The 16,994-nt window shown below is 38.3% G+C and overlaps 1 protein-coding gene across 1 annotated transcript in view; it reads right to left on the reverse strand.

Annotated features, from left to right (window-relative positions):
- The window catches only part of kif21a (kinesin family member 21A), a 71,651-nt gene that overhangs the window by 15,561 nt on the left and 39,096 nt on the right, over positions 1 to 16,994 (reverse strand). The window contains exons 15-27 of the mRNA XM_051884540.1: positions 15,387 to 15,575; positions 13,862 to 14,061; positions 13,014 to 13,121; positions 12,849 to 12,917; positions 8,131 to 8,273; positions 7,902 to 8,046; positions 6,624 to 6,818; positions 4,956 to 5,057; positions 4,646 to 4,811; positions 2,670 to 2,690; positions 2,011 to 2,068; positions 1,862 to 1,916; positions 1,415 to 1,626 (exon numbers count right to left, since the gene is read on the reverse strand). Of these exons, the coding sequence (XP_051740500.1) occupies positions 1,415 to 1,626; positions 1,862 to 1,916; positions 2,011 to 2,068; positions 2,670 to 2,690; positions 4,646 to 4,811; positions 4,956 to 5,057; positions 6,624 to 6,818; positions 7,902 to 8,046; positions 8,131 to 8,273; positions 12,849 to 12,917; positions 13,014 to 13,121; positions 13,862 to 14,061; positions 15,387 to 15,575 (1,663 nt within the window). The remainder of the gene's footprint in view (positions 1 to 1,414; positions 1,627 to 1,861; positions 1,917 to 2,010; positions 2,069 to 2,669; positions 2,691 to 4,645; positions 4,812 to 4,955; positions 5,058 to 6,623; positions 6,819 to 7,901; positions 8,047 to 8,130; positions 8,274 to 12,848; positions 12,918 to 13,013; positions 13,122 to 13,861; positions 14,062 to 15,386; positions 15,576 to 16,994) is intronic.

Consider the following 16,994-nt stretch of genomic DNA (forward strand, 5'->3'; position numbering starts at 1 on the left):
AGTACTGGCAAACAGTTATTTCGTAAATATTCGGCAATACTGGCAAACAGATATTTTGAAAATATTTGCCAATACTAGCAAACAGTTATTTTGAAAATATCTGCTACTACTGGCAAACAGTTATTTTGGGAATATTCGCCAATACTGGAAAACAGTTATTTTGAAAATATCTGCCACTACTGGCAAACAGTTATTTTGAGAATATTCACCAATACTGGCAAACTGTTATTTTGGAAATATCTGACACTACTGGCAAACATTTATTTTGAAATTATCTGCCGATAATGGTGAACAGTTATTTTGGAAATATCTGCCGATACTGGTGAACAGATATTTTGAAAATATTTTTGAAAATATCTTCCACTACTGGCAAATAGTTATTTTGGAAATATTCACCAATACTGGCAAACAGATACTTTGAAAATATTTGCCAATTCTGGCTAACAGTTATTTTGAAAATATCTGCCACAACTGGCAAACAGATATTTTGAAAAATTCTGCTACTATTGGAAAACAGTTATTCTGAAAATATTCACCACTACTAGCAACCAGTTCAGGCAACCCTGTGGCAGCTATACGGAAATTCCACGCAGCTGTTAAACTTTTCACTTTTCACAAATTAGTCGTCATGTTATTTCAACTTGTGAAAATAAAGTTAAAGAAAAAGAAAAAACAATTCAGTGTTTAAATTTTAAATGTTTAGAATGCTTTTAGAATGTCAGATTGTGATTTAGTTAAAAGAACAAGAACGGTAATGTGTTATTGTGAATCAATAAACCTGTCCCAACCTCTTACTGTAGATCATCACAGTTGATGTTATTCTTGAACACACTCCTTTGCAAAAACTGTTTGTTTGTGGTAAACTTGAAGTACATTTGTGATAAAACAGATTGCCACAAATAGTTGCCAGAAGTGTAAGTAGTTCCCACAACTCACGACACATGCTGTTATCTGGCTATCGGTAGTCCAAATTGAAAGAGAAATAATAGTTATAATAAATAACTATTTATTTTAACGGTCTGAAATCTTTTTAGATAAATAGATTGTATGGCCAAATCTGACTCTTGACTATTGACTACAGTTGTTTAGTGTTGTTAGCCACTCACATGGAACAGTAATGAAAGTCAATTGAATAAAAGCGTTAGAGAAGACCATCTCTGATCATCTTTGAAGATTTTTTAACTTTTGTCTAAACCGAAAGTGACCAGATGAGATCAGTCTTAGCAGCATAGCATGAAAAAAAAAAAATAGTGTGACATCAAAATATCTTTCTTTAACAAGACAACATTTGGTGAAAAAAGGACATTTTAAAGTAAACATAAAGCAGGAGTAGTTAGTTCATGCATGAAGTGAGGTGGAGCAGTAAGTAAGTGAAGATTTTAATTAGCAAGGTTTGAGATTACTTTACACTTACATGCTACCCATTCTAGAGGACAATCCAGCAGGAGGGAGCATGTAGTCCCGATCTCTGACTGTATTTCCAGCAGACTCCAAATCTCCAACTCCCTCGGATGTCTCAGCCATTGGGTGTAAAGGGATGGAGTAGTCTCTTGTCGGTGTGTCTGGGCCAGAGTCACAGTTGTTTGAGTAGAGTAACTCCATCTGAGTAGTGGTCCTTCTTCGGGCCTTTGCAATTATTGCAAAAACAAATGGACAAGTTTAGTTAAATAAGGAACAGGACAGGCAAGGAATTGGTTGTCATCCAAAGTCACTTATTAGGTTCAGTCCCACTGAGATTAGGTGTCTTGATTATGGGCACAGTGACCATAGATCATAGATCAACCTTTGAATGGTTTGCACCCTAAAATCTCTTGGTTACCAAGCTTTGGGTAAGGTAAAATTCAGGTAATTTGTCCTATACCTTAGTCCTAGATTTAGTCTCGCCACATAACTTCATGAGGTCTGAGGCCAGGGTGCTGAATTATGGGAAAAGATATTGACTTAGGTTTGCTCAATCACTGAAGCACATTAATGATAACAAACATATTTGCTATTGATGGATTAACTTACTTTCCTTCCAGTGCAGGACTTGGGGTCGACTCGTCGCTACTGCTGTCATCTCCATTTTCTAATGAGGAAAAAGAAATGAAAGTGGATATTCAAACAACCACAATTGGGTGTCTAACTTACACCAGAAGAATTGGAAGGACTTGCAAGATATTTGAATTAAGGCAAAATCACGCCGACGCTGTTATCTGTGATGTTTAAGAGACTTTCAAGAGTGTGGTAGTAATAAAAAGCGAATAAGGATAAATTAAGCACAGCGCTACCATGCTAGTTTCTTAGTTGCCGTGAAAGCTGATCCAAACTGTTTTCTGATATCAGCTGTGACCAGAAAGAAGCTATCATCAAAGTTAGTGCAAAAAAGTTGTGGAGAAGAAGGATGAGGGAACACAAATGGTAAATCATTCAAAAAGGAGGGGAAAAAATTTAGTCGTACATGGTCTGGAAGAATCACTTGTTTTCCTGCTGCTGGACTGCGATGTATGCTAATGGTAATAAGTAGTATGTTGCTAGCTGGGGATTGATGGTTTATTATGGTAAGAACCGGTAGAGGAGGTGTGGACAGATGAACAGAAGCCTCATGCACCTGCAGATGGGACCGTGGTTAGTCCAAGGAGGTAGACCCATGCACTCATTACAGATAGAGTGTGGCTACTGGTACTCACCCAAGGGCATGTTACCTAGTTCTGTTTAAATCAGGCAACAGGGGGACAGGAAAAAAAGGCAACAAAGAAATCAAAAATATATTCCCCCAGATGAAATTATATGGTATGATGGTATTCATGGATATACCACAATACAATGTGAATATGGAAAAGATATTTCAAGGGTTTACACACATTTTAACCAACACATTTCATGGAAAGCCTGTACATGAGGACATGGGAACACTGTACAACCTTTCATGGGGACTGATTCACTGTTATTTGATTGAGGTACAAGGTATTGATGCATGAGGTATTGTGGTATCATTTAAGGCAGAGGTGTCCAATCCTGCTCCTGAAGGGCCAATGTCCTGCAGAGTTTAGCTATAACCATAACTAATCACACCTGAACCAGCCTATCAAGATCTGCAGGACCTCTGCTAGAATCTTTCAAGCAGGAGTGTTTGAACAGATTGGAGCTTAACTCCGCAGGACGTTGGAATCTCCAGGCGCAGGACTGGACACCTCAAATTTAAGGCATCAAAAAATGAATTCTGGTCAGATATATAATTTCGACAATCTCAGGTGGTTCTTGGGCAAAATAAGCTGCAATGTGGACCACACTTAATGCTGATGCTGAGACCACAAACTCAACACAACATTTCAAGTTCAGTGCTGTAGTTGAGAAAAGCTCATTTGAGTCCAAGTCCAGGCCAAGACCTGAGTAGGTAAAGTCAAAGTCAAGAACGAGACCTATGGAGGGTTGAGTCAGAGTCAAGACAGAGATCTGAAGAGGGTCAAGTTCGAGTCAAGACCAAGTCTAAGCTCTTCCAAGCCCATGACAAGACAGACTTGTGTCGAACAATACTAACAGAGTTGCAAAGGACACCCTGGCCTGCTCTTCCAGTTAACCATCAGCACCCAGGACTATGATTTGTGTTTCGGCCATTAGCCTGTTTTATAAAATATTCAGGCTTAATGAAAATGAAAATGAAAGTGTGCATATCTCCATCACAAGATTCACACTGCTTGCATTGTCATAAATAGTGCATAAAACAACTACACATGCTTTAAGTTTCTGACAGGTTCTGGGCAATACTTGATTTGTTTGAGTGTGATTTGCAAGAATTTTGGCTTGTGCAATTCCATGATTAGTCATCAAAGACTTGACACATCAACTAGTGGCAGAACTAATCAACTAATTGGTGCACACCCTAGACTAGGGGTAGAAAATACTGCTCTTGTACCACTTTTCCACTGGGGCTGGTGAGTAGCTGGAGTCAGGGCTTGCCCAGAGCTCGTTTTCCAAAGACCAATGACTGATCAAGACCAGCAAGTTTTTGAGGCTAGTTTGGAAACAAGATTCAGGCCCTAGTCCATGTTTTTTTTTTTTTTTTTTTTTTGTGGAAAAGCACAGCCAGCTTCCAGATTGGGTACTGGCTCCAGCACCAGCCCCGGTGGAAAAGTGGAATTAGAGGGCTACCTTCATGCAGACTTGTTCCAAACCTGCTCCAACACACCTGCGTGTTATTTTCAAGTAATCCTGAAGACCTCGATTAGCTGGTTGAGGTACTTTTGATTAGAACTGGAGCTAAACTCAGGATAATAGCTCTCCAGGAGCAGGCCTGGTCACCCCTGCTCCAGAGTCCACAATTGCACTTTACCTCAGATTGGAAAACAGTAACTTTATAAAATTTTGTGATTGAGTATGTGCAGAATCACACACACACACACACACACACACACACACACACACAAACACACACACAAACACACACACAAACACACACAAAAAAAAAAAAAAAAAAAAAAAAAAATCCTTGCGGGTTTCTTATGATTAGCAAAATCTTTCACTATGAGCATTCTGGCACGCTAACAAGTCAAGTCACCTTTATTTATATAGCTAACAGGGCTGGGTAGTACAGCCAAGGTCTCTGTTAAGGTCTTAGGGCCTGGGGTCAAAGGTCTAACATAAGCTTCAGGAGGAATGTCCCTACCTTGCAGAGCATTCCCCAACAATGCATCCAGTTCCGGGTTAAACTCTGCCTTCTCTTTCAGCATGTGGAAGAGCAGCTGGTTTTGAGTGGCACTGTTAATCTCAGTTTGCTTGAGCCGCCCCTCCATCACCTTTATCTGAGATTCCTTCTGAGCTGCCTGTAGACCCTGAAAGCATGTGGTCAGGATGAACACCAAATGTGCTAATGTTTTCAAAATGAATGAAACTGTTTATGAGAATGGAACTTTTTTTAACATTATAGCCTGTAACAGAGAAGACCAAAGAGGATTAACAGTTTTGTGACTGGATACCTTGTTGATGGCCATGGACATGAAATGGTCCAGTAGAAATCGAGCTTCAGCCAGAGTGCAGGACCCAATCACAGCTGAGATATCAACAGCATCACCTTCTTCCTACAAATGAAAAAAAAAAAAATAATAAAGTATATAATTTTTTCAAACATTTATACTAGTGGTATATTTTGAGTAACTGGAGTGAATTTATAGAGTTTTAAAGAAACAATCCAGTAGTTTGATTTAAAGGGGTCATGACATAAGAAATCAAATTTTCCTTGATCTTTTGACATATAAGAGGTCTTTGTAAAATGAAAATATCCTGCAAGTAATCACTGATGCCACCTACACTGGATGCAGTACACAGATGCCCGTTCAGTTTATGATGTGTTTAAGTCTGCTGACAACAGGACAAATGGAAGAGTAAAAGAACGTTGATTTTGACACGTCCTGTTTAAACAGCTCCCAGCTCCAGTTTTAGGCTGTCTACACTGGAAACATCAAAGTAAACATTAAAATTTTTATGTTTGTCTTTCTGATCGGGTGCATGATTATGCTGTATGGTATTGAAGCATCCATTGTAGCGCGTTGCATTGCAATGCCCGTTTCGCTTTGACGTGTTCATGACCTGCTTAATCTTTGAAGGTCTAAATGGAGTGAATTTTGTCTTGCACTTCTGTAACTGAAGACAAATGTCTTTTCCTATGTAACGCATCAGCCATGGTCCCACACTGGCTAAACACCCACTGGCTCCGCCTGCTACAGTAGCCACGCCACAAACTTACGCTATAGGTTGAGCTGGAAAGAGACTGATAGATCTAAGTGGACTGCTCTCAATGTTTGGATGGTGCCTGGGAGGCTCAATGTTTACACCTTTGGGGGAGATAAACCCATGGATGGCATACTAATAGTAGTGAATCAATAATAAATTGGGTTAAGAGAATGTATTTTAACATAAAAAAAAACAAAAAAACTTTTAATGCCAATGAACTGATTCAGATTTGTTTCAGTGAACTGATGCAATGTCATTACAGTGATCATAGGAGGAGCGTTTGATTCAACTGTAAGTGCCCTGCACAGTGAACTTCACAGGATATTCCACCATTTTAAGTGAAGTTCCAATCTGAAGGGAGAGAACATGTTCAGTTCGAAGGGCACTACAAACAGCATAGGGAATAAGAGCACACGATACTACTACACAGGAAGTGGAGAGAGGAATTTACCCACCAGCCATTGCTCTTCACTCCAGCGCTTAAAGAAATTTAAATTAAATAAAGACGGTAAAAAGTAGTCGAAGCTCCAATGTTATTACTGAGGAGTGGTTTGTGCACAGTTGCTTGCAGTTACAGTGATCATGATTACGTTTAAATGAGATAAAATATACATCTAATCTAACCAAATTACATTTATTTTCATATTAAACATCGCAAAAGATAATTATCACTCATTTTAGCACTTTCAAAACTAACATTTAATATTTAATTAATAATAAAGGTATATTTCTATAAATAGACAGTACGAATGTATGGTCATTTTTATTATTTTTATTTACAGAAGTATATTATGTGATCGCATTGTGAACTCCTCTAATATGCACAACGTGGCATGGGCGTAATGCATTTTGTCAAGTGTACTTCAACAGATATCCCATGCTCAGGGAGTAGGGAGCAGTGAGAGTTGCCTCACCTTGGCTTCCTCCATCTGCATGATGTTGGCCTGACAGTCAGAGATGCTGTCGTTGATGTAGTCGATGTTGGCCAGCAGAGACTCCAGCTCCTCATTTAAAGACTGAACATCTTTTTCTACCTCTGGTTCTTCCACCAGCAGTCTCTCTCTCTTTCTGTTTATCTTATCCCGCCGGCGCGTCAGCTCTTCACGTTGCTGTGGATGGGATTTCGAACAATAAGAAGCTGGACAAGTTTGTACAGAGCTTTTATTTTAGGAATGCAAATGCAATTACATTGCAAAAAGGTTTCAAGTAAAAGTTAAGTAAGTATGATCAGTGCATATATTTTTATCTACAGTATTAGCATTAAAGGGATAGTTCACCCAAAAATAAAAATTATCCCATGATTTACTCATCCTTCAGCCATCCTAGGTGTATATGACTTTCTTCTTTCAGACAAACTCAATCTGAGTTATATTAAAATATATCCTGGCTCTTCCAAGCTTGATAGCCCCTAGTGAAGGGGGTGTGAGATTTTGAAGCCCAAATGAGTGCATCCATCCATCATAAAAGTAATCCATACGACTCCAGGGGGTTAATAAAGGCCTTCTGAAGTGAAGCGATGGGTTTTTATAAGAAAAATAAACTATAATAACTAGCTTCCGGCAGACGGCCATATGCATACATTTTTGGTGAAAGAGTAACCCCTGACCTAACGCATGATGTATTGACGGATATGGAAGCGCACAGGATAGAGCAAAGCAAAACACAGGTCACAAGTTAGAAGTCTAAAACGAGAATTTTTAAAGAGAAATGTCAGAGAATTTCTTCGTCATAAGAGAAGAGGAGCTTGAGTTTGTTGCACAGTCCTATTTGTTTGAACCACGAGAGGCGTCTAAGTTTATGATCCTATGTCATGCGTCAGGTCAGGGATTACTCATTTGGTGTGAATCGATGCGTATAGCTGTCTGCCGGAAGCTAGTTATTATAGTTTATAAAGTTGAACCCACTGGAGCCGATTACTTTTGAGGATTACTTTTATGATGGATGGATGTGTTTTTTTTGGGCTTCAAAATTTTGAGCTCCATTTACTATCATTATGAAGCTTGGAAGAGCCAGTATATATTTTAATATAACTCCGATTGTGTTCGTCTGAAAGAAGATAATCATATACACCTAGGACGGCTTGAGGGTGAGCAAATCATGGGATAATTTTCATTTTTAGGTGAACTATCCCTTTAAGGCAGATTTGCCATTGTAAAGTAAGTGTTTCCTCATGATACCAGGTTGATTTGTACCTTTAGAAGACGATTCATGTCAGTCTCCATATTGGAAATTGTCACGCGCTGCATGATAATATCGGAGATGCGGCGTTCCAAACTCTGCCATTTTCCACGAGCCACTCGAGTGGAGTATATTCCAACTGGTCTGCGATGGTATAATCTAAAGCAAACAATTGTCAGTCACAGGCATAATGAGTTCACGTACACATATTTACAGTGCGCACATGAGGCCTGTATAATGTACCTGGTTCCATTAGGTGCTCCTGAGCCCAAGTATGTCCGACCTGAAGGTGGTCTGTGAGAGAGGTCCTGGTTTGGCTCGTGAAGATTGACCTTTCGTGTGACCTTTCCTGATATGGGCCGCACCTGTCTCCTCAGGGCGGTTACCTGAGAGAGACAGCAGTAATCATTACAGGAAACTTTTGAAAATGCAATTATGTCTTATCTGACTGCCAAAATGAATGGTCAGATTAAAAAAATAATTAACGGATGAATTGACAATAAAAATATCTGCATGCCTAAATTATGGCATTAATATTTGGTACTTTTCCACTCACATAGAAGTAAATCTATATAACATTCAAATGTACTATATGAAAGTATTTATATAATAAATATACAACCATAGTGGCCCTAAAAAGAATTTAGGCATTTAAAAAGTATAAGTGCATTACAGTATATAAGTGCATCAGTGTTATTTTACTATTGTTTATATACTATTAGAATATCTATTAATATTTTGAATTAACTTAATTTTATAATTAATTTTAGAAATTTTGTCATGCACTTTTGTTATTTTTATTTTTAATATTCCTATTTTGCTTTAAAGGGTTAGTTACAATATCTAGTGATGGGCGATTTCAAAACACTGCTTCGAAGCTTTACGAATCTTTTGTTTTGAATCAGTGGTTTCGGATCGCGTAAACGAAGCCTCGTTTACTGAAATCACGTGACTTTGGTACTCCGAACCACTGATTCAAAACAAAAGATTTGTAAAGCTTCGAAGCAGTGTTTTGAAATCGCATATCATTAGATATTGCTGAAAAGTCGTTATTTTGTTTTTTGGCACACAAAAAGTATTCTCGTCGCTTTATAATATTAAGGTGAGAGACTGTACTCACATTTTAAATATGTTCTTAGTACCTTTCTGGATCTTGAGAGGTTCAGTGACATTGCTGGCAATGGAGGCCTCACTGAGCCATCAGATTTCATCAAAAATATCTTAATTTGTGTGGAGTGTGGAAAGACATGAGGGTGAGTAATAAATGACATTATTTTCGTTTTTGGGTGAACCAACCCTTTAACTTTGTTTTGGTCATTTCAGTACTACAACACACACATATAAATATTATATATTATTTCAGTTAGTTGCATTTCTAATTTAAAATGTGTATTATAGTGAAGAGTGTAGTGCATCGGTGTTATTTTAGTATTATTTATATACTTTTATAATATTTATTAACATTTTTGAATTAGCTTTTAGTTTTGCTTTCAGTTTTAATTTTAGTTTAAGTTTTAGTAATTTTGTTATGTGCTTTTGTCATTTCTATTAGTTTTTTAATATTTCTATTTAGCTATAATTTATTTTATCTCAGTTTTTGTTTTAGTCATTTTAGCACTTCAACTTTAACTAATTTTATTTCAGTTATCTTCATCTAGGGATGTCCCGATCAAGTTCCCTTTCGAGGGAACTCAACGCTGAGGTCAACGTAATCAGAATATTGATGCTATGGGAATGCTTCTGCGTGACTGTGTCTCAAGCAAGTGTGAAATCACTCCAATCTCATTGGCGAAACAAAAACCAAAAATCATCAGCTTCTGTGCCTTGAGTAAGCACTCTGTGTGAATCGTTTGTCTTATTTCGGAATGGCGGTTCAGCATCGAGATGTCGTCCTCACCCATATGAGATGCTTTGGTTACTCCGAGTAGTTCTCCCCACTACAGAGAACTACATTTCTAGTTTTCAAGATCACCAAAAATTAGTTCAATTCAACTACAAAGAAGCTCTGTAGAAAACAGTGATGTCATCATCCAGCTCAGCTCAGTTCTTGTATAATACTGTTGGTACAGTCAAATCAATAATATTGCCGAACATTAAGTGTATAGTATATACACCGATCAGGCATAACATTATGACCACTGACAGGTAACACTGATTATCTCTTTATCACGGCACCTGTTAGTGGATGGGATATGTTAGGCAGCAAGTGAACATTTTGCAAAGTTAATGTGTTAGAAGCAGGAAAAATGGGCAAGTATAAGGATTTAAGTGAGTTTGACAAGGGCCAAATTGTGATGGCTAGACAACTGGGTCAGAGCATCTCCAAAACTGCAGCTCTTGTGGGATGTTCCTGGTCTGCAGTGGTCAGTATCTATCAAAAGTGGTCCAAGGAAGGAACAGTGGTGAACTGGCGACAGGGTCATGGGCGGCCAAGGCTCAGTGATGCAATTAGGGAGCGAAGGCTGGCCCGTGTGGTCCGATCCAACAGATGAGTTACTGTAGCTCAAATTGCTCAAGAAGTTAATGCTGGTTCTGATAGAAAGCTGTCAGAATACACAATGCATCACAGTTTGTTGCGTATGGGGCTGCATAGCCACAGACCTGTCAGGGTGCCCATGCTGACCCCTGTCCACCGCCAAAAGCGCCAACAGTGGGCATGTGAGCATCAGTACTGGACCACAAAGCAATGGAAGAAGGTGGCTTGGTCTGATGAATCACGTTTTCTTTTACATCACGTGGATGGCCAGGTGCGTGTACGTCACTTACTTGGGGAACACATGGCACCAGGATCCACTATGCAGAGAAGACAAGCCTGCGGAGGCAGTGTGATGCTTTGGGCAATGTTCTGTTGGGATACCTTGGGTCCTGCCATCCATGTGGATGTTACATTGACACGTACCACCTACCTAAGCATTGTTGTCATAGGTGGTCATGATGTTATGCCTGATTGGTGTATATATATATATTTACATATATATGGTAGCTGTAGCGTCTGGATCGATCAAACCCACAATTGTAAAAGTCAATCTTCACAACATGCAGACTCTGTAATGTCTGGCCCCCCCACTGAGAACCACCACCATTTGCTCCCCACATACATTTCAAAGACACTTGAGAGATGGTGCCTGATCAGAAAAGTACAGGCCACAAGAATCGTACATTCGGTCCATAGAAATGGAATCCTTGCCACCAATTCATTGACAAATCTGTCTAAATGAATTAACATGGATTTCCCCAATACATTTTGTGTATCATTACTGTTTGTATATTGTTCTTTTGTATATTGTATAGTGTTATGCATGTCTGATAATAGAACTGTTAGATAATGTAGCCTATCTAGGTGGTGTTTTATATCAAATAACTCCTTGTTTAATGACTCACACTTTAGTGGACATCACCATCTCATAGAATGCATTGTATGTATTGTATTGTTATATATTTAGTATAAATGGACACAACCTGCTAGTTTACTTCCCTCATGCAAACGAGGTCACTTTCAAAACAAAGAAACTCCTGCCATAGAATTGCACCTTTCTCATTGGTCAAGCCAAAACTCAAAGGTTTGACTTCTTTAGAGGTTAAAAAGCCCCCACGCAGATCTTCTGGTCATCTGCCTTTGTTCTTGCTGATTCTACTGATTGCTGGTCAACTCACCTGGCCAGCTGGTCGGCACTTCAAGCCATGCACAACTTCCTCAACAACAGGGTCAATTTAACAGCGCAAGTTCGACGTCATTTCTTCATTCTATGCAGAAGATATTGATTACAACTTCAGCACCATCGGACCGATCCATCAAGAATTTCTCCCAAGACTGCATATCCAGACGCTCCTCAACAGCTAAGGCATTTGCAAGTTACGTACATTTGAACAGTAAATGGCGATTTAGTATTAAGTAGTTAACCCCTCTGTTAACAAAAGTGCTTTATTGTGAGAAACTGATGGCTCTTCCAGCTGGTTAAATGACTCTTTTCATAGCTCAATTCCCCTGTTATGCTACGGTTTAATTTAATTTCCACTCTCTCATTCCCTATGTATACGTGATTTGTATGTCTGTGTGTGTTTACTCTAGCTATGCGTTTGTGATTTAGTTAAATAAAACTTTGTGCACATTCTTGCGAGTTGATTCTGATCTGCTTATAAACCAATGCATTATTTTTCTGTGGCCACGGAAAATATCCTTTCTGAAGAGTTGATAGACGATCAGTACTGAGTGTTTGCTGGCCGAACAGATTAATTGATTGTAATATTAATTCAGCTACAACAAGTTAATTTGATTAACTGATTCAAATATTTATAACTAGTTATAACGAGTTATGATTAATTATTCATATTACAATTATTCATATTACAATGTCTAATTCGCTACATAGACATTGTAAAAAGACTGTGTTGTTAGGAATATGGGACTACTGATACAAACATCTTGTATTTTATAATACACAATAAGCAGAATAATTGCAACAAAAAGAAAAAAATGTGGATTTAGTGTTGAAAAGCGTGAAGCTCGTGGTCTGTTAGTCAAGTCCGAAGCAAGACGCAACCCATAGCAACACGTTATGGCAACAACATCTCAGATAGTCTGACGGCAGATAAAAATAAACAGCAATAAATGACTTTCGAGTGATTTGTTACAAAAGCGCGCATCAAATATGCTAAACACAGAAGCTTGAACGTATGTGTGTGATGTGCTAGAATAGACCTCATAGTTCTCACGCATCATGCACGCACATTTGAGCTTCTTCTTTTCCTTTTAATGGAAAAATATAAATTATTTTCGGGGTATATGCATGTTTAAGGAAATGAAATGTATAACACTAGGATTTTAATAATAATGTAAGTTAATAATATATTTTATATTTTAAATCAATATTTTAAAAATTATTTTATTGTGTGATTAAACAAATATCAATGTGTCACACTTTGTAGGTACAATAGAAACAAACTTCAGGTGAAAAATTCACCTCCTCAGTTTTTCTGCGCAGAATGAGCTCCTGTTGTCTCTTTTGTGCTTCAAGCAGTTTCAGCTGATGCTGTTCAAGAGAAAAAAAAAAACACATCACATTGAGCATATTTCACTGTCAGTTGGCTCTTTCATGCGGCACCAGTGTTATTTTCCCATCAAGCACCTCCTGTTTGCGCTGGTCCTTCTTGAGTGAGGCAATCTCTCGGTTCCTGCGGGATTCGGCCATTCTACTCTTCTCCTGCTGCTCCTTCATCTGCTTCATCAGACGCACCTGACAACAGTCACCATAGCAACAGTCAGCTCATTTCAATGCTAATTCTGCTGTAGGATTTGTGCTATAGAAAGTGATAATTAGAAAGACTATTTGTGCAGTATGTGTACTAATTTGAATTAAGGTATGAAACAAGATTCAGAATTAGAATCTGAATTTAAGGAAGCAGAGTAAAATAGAACGAAATTCAATGTCTTAATTTTAATTATCTTAATTGGACTGCTTTTTGATTATGTGATAAAATTATGTGAGTAACTGTGACAAATTCAATTACATAACTGCCATATCTTAATATGATTTTGGCAAACAGTTTTCATTTTCATGAAGAGTGGTATTTTCATGAAGAGTGGTAGTAATTCTGGAGCTGGCATATATCTAGAATTGCCATCTTACTTAGCAGTAGAAAAACCTTTACAAAATTAAATAGAATGTACTTTAATTTGGACTATGGACATTCCTGATGTGTGACATTTCATATGTGATCATAATGCAATATATTATATAACCATTATGTTCCAATATGTCACTATTTATTTTTATAGTCATCTATAAACAATTTAGTAGAGATTTTGTGAAAAGAAGCCAATTCTTAATTTTTGCAGTATGTTGCAGTAGGGGTGCTGTGTCTGTTAACACTGGGAGGCGCTGTTTATAATCAAATATTTTGTGTTGTAATGGTGATTCAGCATTCTTCAGTGATTCAGTATACAGCCATGTTCAGTCTCCATGGTGACACTTACTTTGGTTTTCTTCATTTCAGCCAGATCCAGCTGTAGTTTCTTTAGTTGTTTCTCATACTGTGATTGGTTCTTCAGTAGACGAGCATGTTCTTTCTGAGCCGCCTGTAGTTTCTGCAGCTCTTTGTTCATGACACCGAGTTTCTTCTCGTATTCTGCTTTTATTCGTTTGCTCTTGTCCTCAGTGCATGATTCCATGGAGCCTAAAACAAAACATATAAAAAAAACAAACAGACAAACAAACAAAAAACAAAACAAAACCGAAGAAACCAAACAAAAAAACAAACAAACAAACAAACAAACAAAAACAAAACAAAAGCCAAACAAGAAACAAAACAGAATTTCTTAGCTTTTCTCAGAGCATATTGCAGGCCGGACTCAAACCTGATCTACATGTTAAGAGTATTGTGTTTGTGTGTGTTAACAGCAGAGTCATGACTCTGACTTATATATATTTATTTCTCCACATTTTAAAGTCATCATGAAATCAAAATTTCAATATTTACTTAAAGGCTATACATAAGAATTCCTCATGTATTAATCACTTTTTGAATTGCCAATGTGTGAACAGCTTATAACGAAACTTAAAAAAACGAGACCTTCCCGACTTCCTAGGTTGTCTATGAAAGCCTGTAGACTGATTTTTATGTGAAGGACTTATGTGAAGGACGGTTTCACCAGGAAAATCAAAAGGATGTGACATTTTCGCACACTCTCGAGAGCCTCTCTTCTGTTCAGTGACACATAAAATAAATGTTTATACAATGCTCAGGATAATGCCAAGCTATTCTGTACTGTAATGTCAATGTGTCATGCAAGAAAAGGGATTAATTTAAACTATATTCCCACATAGCCAGATCTATATAGTCTGTAGTCTCAAATATAGGCCTACTTTATAATCAAACTATTATAACAGTGTTTTTAATCATCTCATCTGTCGACATGATGCCGAATGCGAATTTCAGAGATCTTGCAAAAATATCCACATCGCTATGATCAGATGCTTTAACTGCTGTTTTCTCACCGCTGTCATTTTTGTTGTGCGTTTATTTTGCTATTGAGAGGAAAGTGTAGTAGTAATAAAAATAGTAATAGTGTGAACAAGTGACTGATTTCACCCGCAGCTTCAGCATCTATTTATAATGTAGGGGGCGGGACGCTTCAGATTCTAGAGAGCACTTGATTGGACAGAAAATGTGATGAAGTGCAGCGTGATGGCATCAAAATCGTTGGAAGTGAGAGACTGTAACTTTTGAATGCTTATATCTTCTAAATGTGAATTTTGTCATTGTTTTGGAGCACACTAGCTTATAGATAACAGTAAGGCTAACATATTCATACTAAAAGCCAAAAAAAATTCCATTTTGATTTCATGGGGACTTTAATGTATGTTTCTGGCCTTATTGTGAATGACTAGTGCACGTTGTTCCAAAGAAAACAACAAAAAAAGTTTGTGTTTTTCACAATCTTTCATTAAACTTTAATAACTGAAAGGAAGAAATTTACCTTTAATTATTTTTCGACTTACCCATGTTTTGCAGCACGCGGTCTCGCTCCAACTGCGTGTCTCTGATTTTGCACTGCAGCATCATGAGTTTCTGTTCATACTGTTGTTTGAGCGTGTGCAGACGTCTCTGACTGTTCTCAAGCTCATCGATCAATTTCTGCTTGATGGCGATCTCACACGTGATGTTGGCCAGATCAGCCTGAAAGTCCTCTGATCAATACAACAAAAATGAATGAATAAATAAAATGTGTTTACATACAGATATACAGGTGCTGGTCATATAATTAGAATATCATCAAAAAGTTGATTTATTTCACTAATTCCATTCAAAAAGTGAAACTTGTATATTATATTCATTCATTACACACAGACTGATATATTTCAAATGTTTATTTCTTTTCATTTTGATGATTATAACTGACAATTAAGGAAAATCCCAAATTCAGTATCTCAGAAAATTAGAATGTTGTTAAAAGGTTCAATATTGAAGACACCTGGTGCCACACTCTAATCAGCTAATTAACTCAAAACACCTGCAAAGGCCTTTAAATGGTCTCTCAGTCTAGTTCTGTAGGCTACACAATCATGGGGAAGACTGCTGACTTGACAGTTGTCCAAAAGACGACCATTGACACCTTGCACAAGGAGGGCAAGTCATTGCAAAAGAGGCTGGCTGTTCACAGAGCTCTGTGTCCAAGCACATTATTAGAGAGGCGAAGGGAAGGAAAAGATGTGGTAGAAAAAAGGTGTACAAGCAATAGGGATAACCGCACCCTGGAGAGGATTGTGAAACAAAACCCATTCAAAAATGTGGGGGAGATTCACAAAGAGTGGACTGCAGCTGGAGTCAGTGCTTCAAGAACCACTACGCACAGTCGTATGCAAGACATGGGTTTCAGCTGTCGCATTCCTTGTGTCAAGCAACTCTTCAACAACAGACAGCGTCAGAAGCGTCTCTCCTAGGCTAAAGACAAAAAGGACTGGACTGCTGCTGAGTGGTCCAAAGTTATGTTCTCTGATGAAAGTAAATTTTGCATTTCCTTTGGAAATCAGGGTCCCAGAGTCTGGAGGAAGAGAGGAGAGGCACACAATCCATGTTGTTTGAGGTCCAGTGTAAAGTTTTGACAGTCAGTGATGGTTTGGGGTGCCATGTCATCTGCTGGTGCTGGTCCACTGTGTTTTCTGAGGTCCAAGGTCAACACAGCCGTATACCAGGAAGTTTTAGAGCACTTCATGCTTCCTGCTGCTGACCAACTTTATGGAGATGCAGATTTCATTTTCCAACAGGACTTGGCACCTGCACACAGTGCCAAAGCTACCAGTACCTGGTTTAAGGACCATGGTATCCCTGTTCTTAATTGGCCAGCAAACTCGCCTGACCTTAACCCCATAGAAAATCTATGGGGTATTGTGAAGAGGAAGATGCGATATGCCAGACCCAACAATGTAGAAGAGCTGAAGGCCACTATCAGAGCAACCTGGGCTCTTATAACACCTGAGCAGTGCCACGGACTGATCGACTCCATGCCATGCCGCATTGCTGCAGTAATTCAGGCAAAAAGAGCCCCAACTAAGTATTGAGTGCTGTACATGCTCATACTTTTCATGTTCATACTTTTCAGTTGGCCA

This window comes from Ctenopharyngodon idella, chromosome 24 (genome assembly GCF_019924925.1).
Source record: "Ctenopharyngodon idella isolate HZGC_01 chromosome 24, HZGC01, whole genome shotgun sequence".
Lineage (NCBI taxonomy): Eukaryota > Metazoa > Chordata > Actinopteri > Cypriniformes > Xenocyprididae > Ctenopharyngodon > Ctenopharyngodon idella.